Genomic DNA, 14,264 nt, shown 5'->3' on the forward strand with positions numbered 1-14,264 from the left:
AGAACATCCATACTGTACCAAGACACTGTTACATAATGTCTCAAATGTGTCCACATATATTGCTCATATATCCAATGTTTCATGTTCATTTATGTATATTTACAACATAATTACACACTATACACTATCACACACTATATACATTCACCATCAACACACTCAGAGCTCTGCAAGTATGAGCTGCCACACCCAGCCAGCTCTCCCTCACTCCTCCAACACCTAGTTTACTCCTTACACCTTACTTGCCAACATGCCTCCTCCCACCATACTGTTATTGTTTGTATTACACTATTTACACACGTTATGTATATGTATCTACATGTTTTATTCACTATAACTATGCAAGTAAGCTGGTATTGTGTCCAAACAGCATAGTGGCCACCATACACTGCATGAGAAATCCCACAGCAGCCAGCAGACGACGCTACGATTACGACGCCATCTCCCTCACCATAATGGCTCCTCCCACTATACTCCTGTTGCTGTTATTACACTATATACACACACTGTATATACCCCATGTACATATGTGCTCACTATAGCGAACCACTAAGCTAGTATGATGAGCAAAAAAGTGGCTGCCACACACAGTGACGCTATCTGGATTCCCCTCCCTCCCTCCCTCACCAAAAATCTTCCTCCCACAATACTACGCACTTATGTACATGGGTATATACACACACATTGTATATACTGTACCCATATACATATGTGTTCACCGTAGCGAACCACTAAGCTAGTATGATGAGCAAAACACGAGTGGCTGCCACACACAGTGACGCTACCTGGATTCCCTCCCTCCCTCCCTCACCAAACTTCCTCCTCCCACAATACTACCCACAGTGCTAATTATCACCACAATCTTGCAAATATTACAATCCTAGTCAATAAATCCTGTAAATGAATAATTGACCACAAGTTTATTTTGTAAAGTAACATATGAAATCGTTTGAAGATTCCTAGACGGACGAAATAATGCTGTGGTGCTGTGGCCAGCGCTGTGAACATTGTGAACAGCATTGATTCACTGATATTTGAACATTGTACACACTCTGGAATGTTGTCCACGATTTTTTTTCAGATGGTGTTTGTTTACAAGAGCCCCGTGGAAGCTGATGTGAACCCCATGTAGCCGCGGGAGTTTTGAATCATACATTAAAAATATAAGATCCCGGATGCACGTTGTGCACCCCCTGTCGAGGGCCTGCAGGCGCGTTGCGCAGTTTAGTGGCTAATCAATACAGTATTCAAGAATATTACTTTCAAAGTATTTTAATATCAAAATCAATGTTCTAACCTTATAAAAATGTTTGACACAGAAAATGATAATAAATTTCATGTCACAACACACATGGCCTGGCACAAGATAGGATGTAGCATTTTAGATTAAATTATAAAACACAAACATGTTCTATAATTTAACATAAATTAAAAAAAGACATGAAATATAGATAAGCTGATAAGCAATAACATAGTACAGTATTGTACTCACCACAAAACCTCTGCTATTCTGGGGTGATTGGCATCCTCGACTATATTAGGCACGAAGTTTATAACCTCTTGCTGAACCTGCGGTGGAAGACCATCATATATAACATTCCACAGATTTTGTAGTATAAAAATAAAAAAATATTAAATGGTGCTTTACATAAAGTATTACAATTCTTCTTCAAGGAACAGGACACTCACAATCCTACTTGGTCACCAGGTTATCAGTCACCAACACTCGGCATTGGTTAATACCAAGTATGGTTTCTTAAGGCTTTCAGGAGATGGTTAGATTTAAAGATTTTAATGGAGACATAAAGAAACCACGAGGAAGATTGTAAGCAAATCAATGACTTCCAATCAGTGAGGTGTTGAGCTATTCCAGAATAAATTTAAAACCTAAATATTTTAAAACAATTTATATTACCCGATGATTACCAATTTACTGGAACTCATTCTCATCCTCAGTCAACCATCAGGCATTTGTTCAACATACTGAAACCATCACAAAATACTCTCATCAATCTTGTGGTTCACCAACTTTAGCACTCCACATCTCTCCATGAAATTTTCATTCCTCATTCTGCCTATTCAGCTAATACCATAAATGCTTCTAATATTTTACTTTTCCATTGTTTCAACTCTATTTTTAATTTTCATACCACATCATCATCTTGCATCCACAACATCAGAGTAGGCACTATCATTCTTTCACGAAGCCCCCCGGGATCCACCTATTTTACCTTATTTTCTAGGGGGAGCCCCTGGTTGCTCCCTGATGCTATGCAATGAGATGGTTCCGCATCTACCAGGTCGCATCAGCTGTGGAGTTTTTAGGCCTACCAGGGATCAGAGCCAGAATCTGGCCCCCCTTCACAGAGATGCAGGGAGCAGTGACATTTCACCATCTCAACGGGAAAGGCATCCAGAAAGTTACAGTCAAAATAAATTACTACTGGGTTCAAAGAAGACTGAATCCTCAAAACCCACCTAATGAACTCCCCCAACTACGTAAACGATTGGACTTCTCAGAATTAGTGAGCTCATTCGTCCTACCTCCCTTACTCATTTGGGAATTGGGACATCTGTGCTGTCAGTTCTTATGCTGATGCAGTTGGGGTCACCTGACTGCTGCAGTGGTTCCAGGTTGCCTCTTGCATGTGGGCTGTACTGTTCAGCTAAGTGTTTTTGGTCTTTGCTTTTGGTGGCTTTCTTGAAGACGACAGTGTAGCTTGAGCTTGGCTTGAAGAGTACTTGGAGCTGCATGTGCTCAGGGTTACCTTCTCTGTGCACTGCCCTTGCATTGCCAGAGATGTCGTCTCTCAGTGTTCGGGAGTTGCTCCCTTAGAGGCGAGTTGAGGGTCATTTGACTTCTCTATCTTAATCCGGGTCGGGTGTGACTGACTGGCAAGGCACACACATGGTTCATGGGCATCCCTTCAGCATGCCGAGACTGGGCTTCACAGCAGTGTAACCCAGGGTGTATAGGATTTTTAGATCTGGCATAGCATCCTCAGAGCCTGGGTGTCCTGCTTGGATTATCTTTCAGGCAGTGGAAATCCTCTGCAAGTTCAGTGGAACTAAGCATATTTTTCCTGAACCTGCTTTCGTTAGTTTGAGGGGTTCCTCATCATCCATGCCACGAGACGACGATCGCTCATTTTGCCTCCATCATGCTGCCTGTTGGGTCGGTGACATCATAGACCCCGAGTCCTGTGGAGTTTGCTCTCCCCATGTGACTTTTTTCTGACCCTCTTGATGAGGTTAGGTTGCAGCAGGCTGCATCCACTTTGCAAGTTTATTTTGGTTAGTTACAGCGATCTAGAATATGTGCCTGGTTGGATTCCCCGAGCTGCCCTGCCCAGCATTTAGGGACCACAAATTGAAGGGGTTGGTGAAATCCACTTTGGCTCTGTCCATACCTCCTCTTCCATTCTCTTCGGGTGTGATTCACCCTTACTTTTGATCCTCTTTCCCTGCTTCTGGCCCCGATATGTCAGAGGGTTTCCGGGTCGAGGCAGGGTTTAGCTTCAGATGTGGCTCAGCCAGCTCCAGGGGTTGCCTTTTCCGAATTGGACGTGGAGGTAGAGTAACCGACTAGTCCTAGCAAGGCTTTGGGGGTCTGTTTCAGTCCAACCCGTCCTCTTAAAAATAACGTCACTTTTGGCTAGTATGCGCACTATGGCCAAATTTGGACGTAATTTGAAATGAAATCGACTCACAAAAGTGACGTACTGTTCCGTTTTCTGTTTGAGTCGTCCGGCCGACTCTGTAAGGTTAGAATAAGTGACTTTCAATTCACGTTTTTCATAACTTTTGAAACTTTATGAGAATTTCCTGCCCACCTAACCTATCAGAGGACCCTTAACTTACTGTTGTTGAAAAAAAAAATCCCAAATTTATTTTCATATTTTTTTCATTTTCAAAATACGTCCAAATTCAGCCATACGGGCAAACGGACAAAGAGTCGGCGTCAACCGTCCATTCCGTGGACCTGGGAATGAACCGGGACAGGCAGTCTGCCAGAATGTTGGACACTCCCCGGACGTGAACGGACAGGAGAGCCAAACCCCGAGAACTCAGCAGATGAGTCATCCCGAAGTGGCCAGCCCCAAAGAGCCAAGGACCGGTTGGACCGATTGCCAAGGACCAAGGACCGATTGCCTGAACCGGTTGGAATCACACCCAACCGGTTCAGGCAATGAACCACCAGGGAGCTTCAAATCCCATGTGCATTTCTATAGGCCATTACTCCTCATACCTCTCTGAGGGCCCAGGTTTTGGCTCGTGGTCCCTGGTAGGCCTAGAACTCCACTCACACTGACTGATGTCAAAGTCTAATGATATACATATCAGCCTTGATAGCTCCAGGGGGGTTCCCTCCCCCCCCAGAAAAAAACCTTCACCAGCATCAGTCCAACTGAAAGGCATCTACTGCAAGAGTCTCGTGATCAAAGAATGGAGTCATGTAAATTGGAAGTCTCTGATTCCATGCCAACACAGAAACCCACCAACTGCTACTACCCAGAGGTGATAACATGGAAATGCAAAATGACGATTGACCATCCTGCAAACTTGCATCACAAGCAAATGTAGAAATGGAAGACCAGCTAAGGACCTTGCATAAAACACAGGAGCTTACGGGGTCCCCCAAAAATGATGTAACAGGAAACACTGGGCCCAAGGGGCCACTCACCAAATATCACAGATGCCAAAAACAGCTTAGGGACATAGGCAGCTAATATAGGAGTAAGCAGCATACCTTAAACAGTCCTCACAAGCTTCCTGTGAAACCCCAAACCTTCGTGTGAATATTACAACTGCCCCAAACCTTAAAGCCTCACAGAGGAGTCGAAGACCCTTCACTGCTAAGGACAAGGCACTTTCCTCAGAAATAAAGCTTCTTAATAGACAGCCACACAACCCCACCTAGAGAAGAGAACCCTGGTAAAGCACAGGCCACATAAAAAAAAAACTAGAAATGGTCACTATGTACAAGCAGTTTGAGGTGAACAGGTAATTAGAATCAATGCAAGAAATGAGGCATAAATGTGTGTGAAGCAAATACAGTACTAAAATACAGAATGAGTACACAAGCAAATGGAACCTGGACAAAAACCAGTGTCCAGGATAACCAACACTTATCCAATGAACCGTGACTCAAAAAGCACTGTAGCAGGAATGAGGAGTGTAATCATGATGCTTTATTGCATCATGTCAGCCAAAAATGACTGAGGCTGTCTAATTTAGGGATCAACAAACTAGGTGCGTGCCAATGTAATTACCTAAGTGTAGTTACAGGATGCTCGTAGTGTCCAGTCTTCCCACATTGCATACAATGTGGCAGTACGCAAGTGTAATTACAGTAATATGTTAACTGCTTCATGAACAGGTGGTTTGCTCAGTTTGGCAGTCTTGTTTTTCTCACTTTCTATGCTTTGTTTATCTTGCAGAATGTCTGTGTTGGCTAGCTAGTTTTATGCAGGTGGCCTTTTCTTGGTTAGAGTGAGCTAGCTCCTTTCAGCTTCTAGAGAGGTGGCAAGGTCTCGGCCTCTGATCCCAGGCAGGTATACAATGACTTGCAAGGGCTTGATGTGGATGAATTGGGTGGCACTATCCTAGTAGCTAGCAACAAGGAGCCACTTTCAGAGCCCTCCCAAAACTATAAATGTTTCATTTATTGTATTTAATATTTACATATAAGGATACTGTACAAAATATTTGTATGTATATTGTTTATCTAAATATGCAGAAACATGTACAATCTTTTCTTTGTTAATAAGATATAAAATGCCAAATAATAAAAAAAAATAACTAGTCATTCATAAGTCCAAATCAGATCCAGATTTGGGAGCTGCCACTGTAACTGTGAAAACCATAAGACATTGCAAATACTACAAGATTCTTTATGCATTGTTACCTTCAGTGGCGATCCTTCAAGAATGTCCACAATTTTTGCAGTAAGCGTGTCTGAATCCACGATGCGGTCTAGCCACTTAAGATTAGCCAACACTAGATTTGGGATGTTGGCTTGACTGCTGCTCCTAAAAAAATTATTTGCATTAGTCCACAAGATTCACATCTGTAACTACTCTTTAGAAAAGTTATTATCTTCAAAATTTTGTAGGAATTATTTACTTTACAGAGTATTACACATAGCTAACACAGATATGAAACACTCCGTTTAAAGAAGCCCCTTGGTTGCTTCCTAAGCCAGCAGTCAGGGTCTACCTAGGACATCGTCACACAATAAGCTTTAGTACACTTTCACTCCAACATGGTAAGGAAACAGTGGAAAGTTTTCTCAGTCCAGTCTGAGGAGAGACCTCTCACTATAGTAAGTAATAAAAGGCAACACAAGAAATTCTAATCATCACTTGGCAAACTACTGAACAGAACTGAAAAAGCAAGCAGCCACCTAACTGACACAAGGTGCAAACATTATGTGCCACTATAGGTAGAGAGCTGGAAGCCCTCCTTTAAAAGTTCAGGATACTCAAGTATGCCAGGGACAATGACAACAAAAGGAATGATTGGGTTGCACCCAATGATTGACTGCCCTGACTGCCCTGACCTGCCCTGGCTGCCACTGCCCAATCATTGGGCAGTGGCAGTCAGGGCAGTCAGGGCAGTGCAGTAGGGCAGTCAGGGCAGTGTCAGTCAAGGCAATGTCAGTCAGTGCAGTGTCAGTCAGGGCAGTGCCAGTCGGTGCAGTGCCAGTCAGGGCAGTGCCAGTCGGTGCAGTGTCAGTCAGTGCAGTGTCAGTCAGGGCAGTGCCAGTCAGTGCAGTGTCAGTCAGGGCAGTGTCAGTCAGTGCAGTGTCAGTCAGGGCAGTGTCAGTCAGTGCAGTGTCAGTCAGGGCAGTGTCAGTCAGGGCAGGGTCAGTCAGGGCAGTGTCAGTCAGGGCAGTGTCAGTCAGGGCAGGGTCAGTCAGGGCAGGGTCAGTCAGGGCAGGGTCAGTCAGGGCAGGGTCAGTCAGGGCAGGGTCAGTCAGGGCAGGGTCAGTCAGGGCAGGGTCAGTCAGGGCAGGGTCAGTCAGGGCAGGGTCAGTCAGGGCAGAGTCAGTCAGGGCAGTGCCAGTCAGGGCAGGGTCAGTCAGGGCAGTGCCAGTCAGGGCAGTGCCAGTCAGGGCAGTGCCAGTCAGTGCAGGGTCAGTCAGCGCAGTGTCAGTCAGTGCAGTCTCCCTCCAAGGCCACCATCTGGTAGGAAGGTTATCTTGGGATGATTTTGGGGCTTAGCGTTCCCCCGGCCGGGTCCTCGACCAGGCCTCCTTTCAGTTACACACCCCCAGGAAGCAGCCTGTAGCAGCTGTCTAACTCCCAGGTACCTATTTACTGCTAGGTGAACATTAGCATCAGGGTGAAAGAAACTCTGTTCATTTGTTTCCGCTGCCATCAGGGATCACACCTGGAACCTTACGACCACAAACCCTGAGTGCTGTCCACTCAGTTTTAGCTAAGAATCTGAACCATTTTAATACCGTCTGAGCTACCTACACGCGCCTGGAAGGGTGGCGGATATATCTGGGAGGGTATGGCATGGGGATGGGAAGGGGGTAGGATGTAGCTGGTTTGGGGGAGCTAAAGGGATGTAGCGTGACCACAGCCAGACTGTGATAATCCGCCTGCCACCCTGCAACCCAAGCCCGCCCACCTGCCCGAACCAACTAAAGCCCACCCAACTGCCGAAACCATACCAGCCTGTCCACTCACCCGAACCCACCCAAGAATGCCCAACCACCTAAACCGACCCGAAACCACCCAAGACCGCTCACCCGCCTGAAACCACCCAAGCTCGCCCACCAGCCCAAACCCACCCAAGCCCGCCCAACCACCCACCCGAACCCTTCCAAGACCGCCCACCCACCCGAAACCACCTAAGCCTGCCCACCAGCTTGAACCCACCTAAGAATGCCCCCATCAGCCTGAAAAACCCAAGTCTGCCCACACCCACCCCAAGCCTGCCCACCTACCTAAACCCACGCAAACTAAAGCCCACCCGAATCCACCCAAGCCTACCAGAAACCACCCAAGCCCCCCACCCCCACCCGCCTGAACCAACCCAAGCCCGCCCCCACCTGCCCAAACCCACCCAAGTCCACCTACCAGCCAGTTAACCATCCAGTCAGCCCATTTTCCTGCCCACCCACATTTCCTGCTTGTGCGAGGAGCATATGCGTCATTTTCCAGCTCCAGACTCGCTTTTAATTACATGGATGGTGAAATACTAAAGAAACTGTTCGTGACTTTTGTAAAACCAAAATTGGAATATGCAACAGCTGTATGGTGCCCATATCTCAAGAAACACATCAATAAACTGGAAAAGGTGCAAAAGCATGCTACAAAATTGCTTCCAGAACTGAAAAACAAGGGTTACAAAGAGAGGCTAGAGGTGTTAAAAATGCCAAAGATAGAATATAGAAGAAAATGGAGAGTGACATTTCTTAGTACCATGGTCTTGGAAACACACTTAACTTCAATCTCAGAAGGAAAATTTTAAAAATGAAATGAGAGAACACTTGATATACAAATTATATATCTTTACAAGTACATAAGGATACTTACTCATCATCATTAGCAATCTCCAAAAGCTTTTCTGTTAATAGTTTTATAAGGAATGGTTGGAGTTCTTCTATATTGAGACATAAGCGAATTAGTGAATCTTGATGTCCTCCTCGGGCAGTTACACAATCTTTTACTGTCTGCAAAGAGCATTACATCAGAATAAGACAAATTACCTTGTTACAAATTACTAGCTATTTAATAGCTTGTACAATTACATTATATATTATATATATATATATTATATATATATTATATATATATTATATATATATTATATATATATTATATATATATTATATATATATTATATATATATTATATATATATTATATATATATTATATATATATTATATATATATTATATATATATTATATATATATTATATATATATTATATATATATTATATATATATTATATATATATTATATATATATTATATATATATTATATATATATTATATATATATTATATATATATTATATATATATTATATATATATTATATATATATTATATATATATTATATATATATTATATATATATTATATATATATTATATATATATTATATATATATTATATATATATTATATATATATTATATATATATTATATATATATTATATATATATTATATATATATTATATATATATTATATATATATTATATATATATATGTCGTACCTAGTAGCCAGAACGCACTTCTCAGCCTACAATGCAAGGGCCGATTTGCCTAATAAGCCAAGTTTTCATGAATCAATTGTTTTTCAACTACCTAACTTACCTAACCTAACCTAACTTTTTCGGCTACCTAACCTAACCTAACCTATAAAGATAGGTTAGGTTAGGTTAGGTAGGGTTGGTTAGGTTTGGTCATATATCTACGTTAATTTTAACTCCAATAAAATAAAATTGGCCTCATACATAATGAAATGGGTAGCTTTATCGTTTCACAAGAAAAAAATTAGAGAAAATATATTAATTCAGGAAAACTTTGCTTATTAGGCAAATCGGGCCTTGCATATTAGGCTGAGAAGTGCGTTCTGGCTACTAGGTACGACATATATATATATATATATATATATATATATATATATATATAATTATGAACAGACATGTAGTATTTCATAGCACTGATCCAGCCCTTCTATTTTGTGTGTAATCAAGAGTTAATAACATGAGACTTTTACTATATCTGTATGGGGTTCTGAGAGTCATTCTACTCCCAAGTCAGACAGTGCATCAAAAACTTATACGTGCTATTAATAGCAAACTGCAACAGTTGCAATATAACAGTCTTATTGGCCTAAAGTAAATGCTGATAAATAAATAAAAGATCTAGCATATGCATGAGAGTAGAGGATTCATTGCAAGAATATAGAGAAAGGAGGATCATCTACAAACACACCTTGCTAGGTACTTTCATATAAAGATGCAGCATATGTATACACAATTTCAAGTAAGCTGTACCTGGGTATAAAGCAGAGCCCATTTCAGTCTCACTGAATCTTCAATGTGATCTTCTAGTCCCTTTACAAATTTTTCAGCTATTTCTGGCATTTGATAAAGTGAATGGGATCTTAAACTCCACCGCAGATCACGCTGAAACATTGCTTGATCACAATCTGAAAAAATTGTGTATTCTATAACAGTTAAGTTAAAATTACAGAAACAAGAACTTGAGAGTAGACCTAATTGCCTTCGTCACTCATGGAAGAAGTACAGTATTGGGCATTACGGATCGCCATCTCCTGCTAATGGTTCTTGTCTTTGGATACACAAAAAATAAGGTGGGCTGCAATGCTCTTGAAAAGTTTTGGGAGTAAATAGCTAGTGCAATTAATGATGGAAGGGTGGAAACCATTATAGAGGAACTGACACACGTTTATTCAAGACTGAATGACATACAACAAAACAATGACAAATTTACATTTATATAAATTAGCTTGCCAAAGTATTTATATCACAAGCACAAACTACTTGGACACTAAGCACTACTACTCGAATGGATACCACTCAATCTGAAGTGTGAATGCTTGGAGGAATTTCATTCTGGCAGTAAGGTTACTGCAGTCCATTGCAATGGAAGAGTTCCAATGGAATGAGCATGTTTTCACAACTAGATTGTGACATTCAAACTGTAAACAATTCAATAATTATTATATTAATATGTAAAATATACTTTTTTTACAAAGACCTTTGGTATCAAAAGACCACACGAACAAAAATTACTTCTATTGTTTTCACAAATAAAAACATGAAAATTTTGGGGAACAAAGTATAAATATAGCATAAGCTGTTTTGCAATGGATGGATATGCAACAAATTGGTCAGTTCAAGCAGGACTCCACTGCACAACAAGTATGAGATACAACTACACATACTGTATATACATACTCAGTAGATTAGGTTTGTCGCCTTTCTTCAGAATATATCCTGCTTTTGACACCAGCTCACCAAAAAGAGAATCATCATGTAGCACATCATTGTCTTTCTCACTTGCTTTATTTCGTGATCTTTTCACCTTCTTTGGCGTAGCAAACAAATCTTCACTCTCTTTCTCTGTATTCACAGATGACCTTCTTTTAATTTGAAGTGACATGTTTGGGAACTGGTTCTTGATCTGCAAAGAATACATAGTGTATAATACAATATAAAATATATGACACTTGATTACTATATACTAGTAATCAAGTACTATAGTATATATACTATATATAGTATATATAGTAATCAAGTACTATAGTATATATACTATATAGTATATGGTATATACTATAGTACTATACTATATTAGTACTGTATAACACAATTTGTGATCTGTACTAAAACTGTAAAAATTGTAACTGCATATCCACAAAATTAGAATCAACAGGTTGGCAATTTTATTTTTAAGTTAACTTTTGTTAAAGCATGATATGGAAACTACAGCATACCTGTCAAAACATGTAACTATTGTAAGAAAGCGCTAGCAGGGATAGAACAGGGACCTAAAATAGCACTGATTGTTTAATAATAATTCTGAATCCCACCCAAAAATGTTCTACCCAATGAAGCTTAAAATTTTTCCAATCAGTTTGGATATCAATTTGCTAGCAGTCATGATCAGTGCACAAAGAAGAGAGAGAGAATCATAATTTGATTTTTTCGATATCACACCAAGGTATGTCGTTTTCAGAATCCTCTGGCTGAATTAGGAATTCAGATCCCAACCTAAATAAAAGTTACTCTTGTACAGAAAATTCTGCTCTATCCAATGGTGTCATTCAAAACCAAATTGGGAATGATGCATATTGAGATATTTTGAGATATATTGCCAATAATATTAGCATGGATTGGTAGCTGAATGGCTACCCAAACTACTTTTTTGATTACACTGCGCTGTATTCCGCACCAAAAGTTGCCCTGGTATGCCAAATTTCAAACCTCTCTGGGCACTAGTCGTGATATAACAAAGGGTCAAAGTTGGTAATTTTTGTGGTATTTACTCATTAATGGGACGAGAGCCCATTCAATATGGACCTGTTATTTAAGAACCAAAGCAGATTGATCTCTAATATTTTGCACAATATCATTTGGGGTCTAGGGGCTACTTTATTATAAAATTTCATTAGATTTAGTAAGGGCCGAGTGGAAGGCCTTTGGTTAATTCACATGGAATGACCCTACTGTACAATTTGGAGGACACTGGTCAAGACAACTTCAAAAAATCAAATGTAACAAGCAGGAAGAGAGTTTCAAGCTCAACAACCCACAATATAGGACAGAAAACAGATGCATTTTTTATCCATTAGGTTACAAACCCATGGAACTGCCTACCCGCCAAAGCCAGAAATGCTAAAACAGGGCTAAATTTCAAAATTCAGCTTGATAAAATCATTAGGACAAATGGGGAGACCTTTGACAAGGTGTTGACTTTCTGTCCTCTTTTAAGCTACTAGACAAATTGTTGATCTTAGATAAATTCAGGAAAATCCTCGAATTTATTTTAAGAATGCGCTGCACATTTTTCATGGCTCCCGAAGTTGTAGCTGTGGCGAGTACAAATAACATACTTACTACAGCCTCTCATTAGCTTAATGGCATAACTAATTAGCACTAATTACAATTACTAATTCTTTCCATCCTGATGGAGGAAGCCGAGGTGTAGTCAGCAAATATAAGCAAGCGAATTGTGAATAGCCGACAGTACAATTTCCAGTGATTCAAATAATTCCAGTACAGACACTTTGAATTTACTTCAACTCTTCAACCTCAAGAATGTAGCACTCTGCGTGTATAGTTCTAATAGACCCCAAGACGCAATAAGCCTCGACATAAGAGCAGACAGCAGACTACGACCGCATCAAGCTGCAATGCCTTCGCTTCCCATAGAGTTCAGACACTCACGATTCCCCATGGAGCCGCCAGGCTCTCCCATATAGAGCTCCGCGACTCCGGCCTCAGCTCTGCTCTGCTCCAAGCTCCGTCTCAACGTCTACGACAATGCCCACAACTGACTACTGTTATCAAGACTACTAAATAAATATGAAACTCACTAAACACTGTAACTAATGTACCCAACAACGCAACAATCGTACGTTACATAGCTAATCTTGGCACACAGCCCTTACTGTACTTACCAATCATTTAAGCTTACTCTAACTCTGGCACTTTTGCAGAGTTGAACCAGTTTAATTAATTTAGTTTTGCCCCGTACCCATCCTGTGAGCGAGTGCCTATTCAAATATCATTTTTAGTACTTTACAACTCACTGTCTTATAACGGCTGTTCCTCAACCTTCTTTATTACGTCGTGTAGGTTTGCCCTGTACTAAATGTTGTGTACTTCAGTAGTGGTGTGTCTTGGTCCCTACCATGAGGGACTGACGGGAGGTGCAATTGAACAAGTTCCCGCGAGTTTTCTCACCAATGTTTACCCGACGGTGCTGCCCCCTGGACCCCCAGGACCCCTTACTCCCCCCCTCCTGGGTGGGTGGTGGGGAGGGGGAGGGGGGGTGACAGTCACCAGGCGGCGCCAACCCATTATGACTATTATGTTGTGTTGATTTACGGGCGACGAAATAATAATAATAAATTATTATTATTATTATTATTATTATTATTATTATTATTATTATTATTGTATGTTTCTGTGAACAATTCAATTTGTCCCACCCTACCCATCAACATTGGTGTTCCTCAGGGCAGCATACTTGGCACTCTCCTCTTTCTCATCTTCATTACTGACCTTCCAAATGCCTCCCAACACCTCAAACCTATTCTATTTGCTGACGACACAACCTTCATTTACTCCAGTCCTGACCCCCTTGCTCTAAATGCCACAGTAAATACTGAGCTAAATAAAGTCCATCTGTGGCTAACTGCCAACAAACTCACCCTTAACATTGACAAAACTTTCTATATTCTGTTTGGCAATAAATCCTCTAATCAAATAAATCTCAAAATAAACAATACCCAAATTTGTAACAAATTAGATGGCAAATTCCTTGGCATTCTCATTGACCACAAGCTGAATGTCCAGGGACACATTCTAAATATATCAAAAAAAGTTTCAAAAACTGTTGGCATTCTTTCTAAGATCAGATATTATGTACCCCGCCCTGCCCTGGTTACTCTCTATTACTCCCTCATCTATCCATATCTCAACTATGGTATTTGTGCTTGGGGTTCTACTACCCAAAATCATTTACGTCCTCTAATTACTCA

The 14,264-nt window shown here is 40.8% G+C and overlaps 1 protein-coding gene across 4 annotated transcripts in view; it reads right to left on the minus strand.

Moving 5' to 3' along the window:
* Positions 1-13,471, minus strand: part of Fancd2 — a 123,248-nt gene extending 109,777 nt beyond the window's left edge. For 2 of the 4 annotated variants that reach the window (XM_069330131.1, XM_045751416.2), the window contains exons 1-6: positions 13,311-13,471; positions 10,954-11,179; positions 10,027-10,181; positions 8,553-8,689; positions 5,909-6,032; positions 1,493-1,569 (exon numbers count right to left, since the gene is read on the minus strand). In XM_069330131.1, coding sequence (XP_069186232.1) covers positions 1,493-1,569; positions 5,909-6,032; positions 8,553-8,689; positions 10,027-10,181; positions 10,954-11,158 — 698 coding nt within the window. In that variant the 5' untranslated portion in view covers positions 11,159-11,179; positions 13,311-13,471. Of the gene's footprint in view, positions 1-1,492; positions 1,570-5,908; positions 6,033-8,552; positions 8,690-10,026; positions 10,182-10,953; positions 11,180-13,178; positions 13,255-13,310 lie in introns of those variants that run through there. The other 2 variants (XM_069330130.1, XM_069330132.1) reach the window with 2 other exon arrangements.
* Between the last annotated feature and the right edge of the window lie 793 nt (positions 13,472-14,264).

Source organism: Procambarus clarkii, chromosome 23 (genome assembly GCF_040958095.1).
Source record: "Procambarus clarkii isolate CNS0578487 chromosome 23, FALCON_Pclarkii_2.0, whole genome shotgun sequence".
Lineage (NCBI taxonomy): Eukaryota > Metazoa > Arthropoda > Malacostraca > Decapoda > Cambaridae > Procambarus > Procambarus clarkii.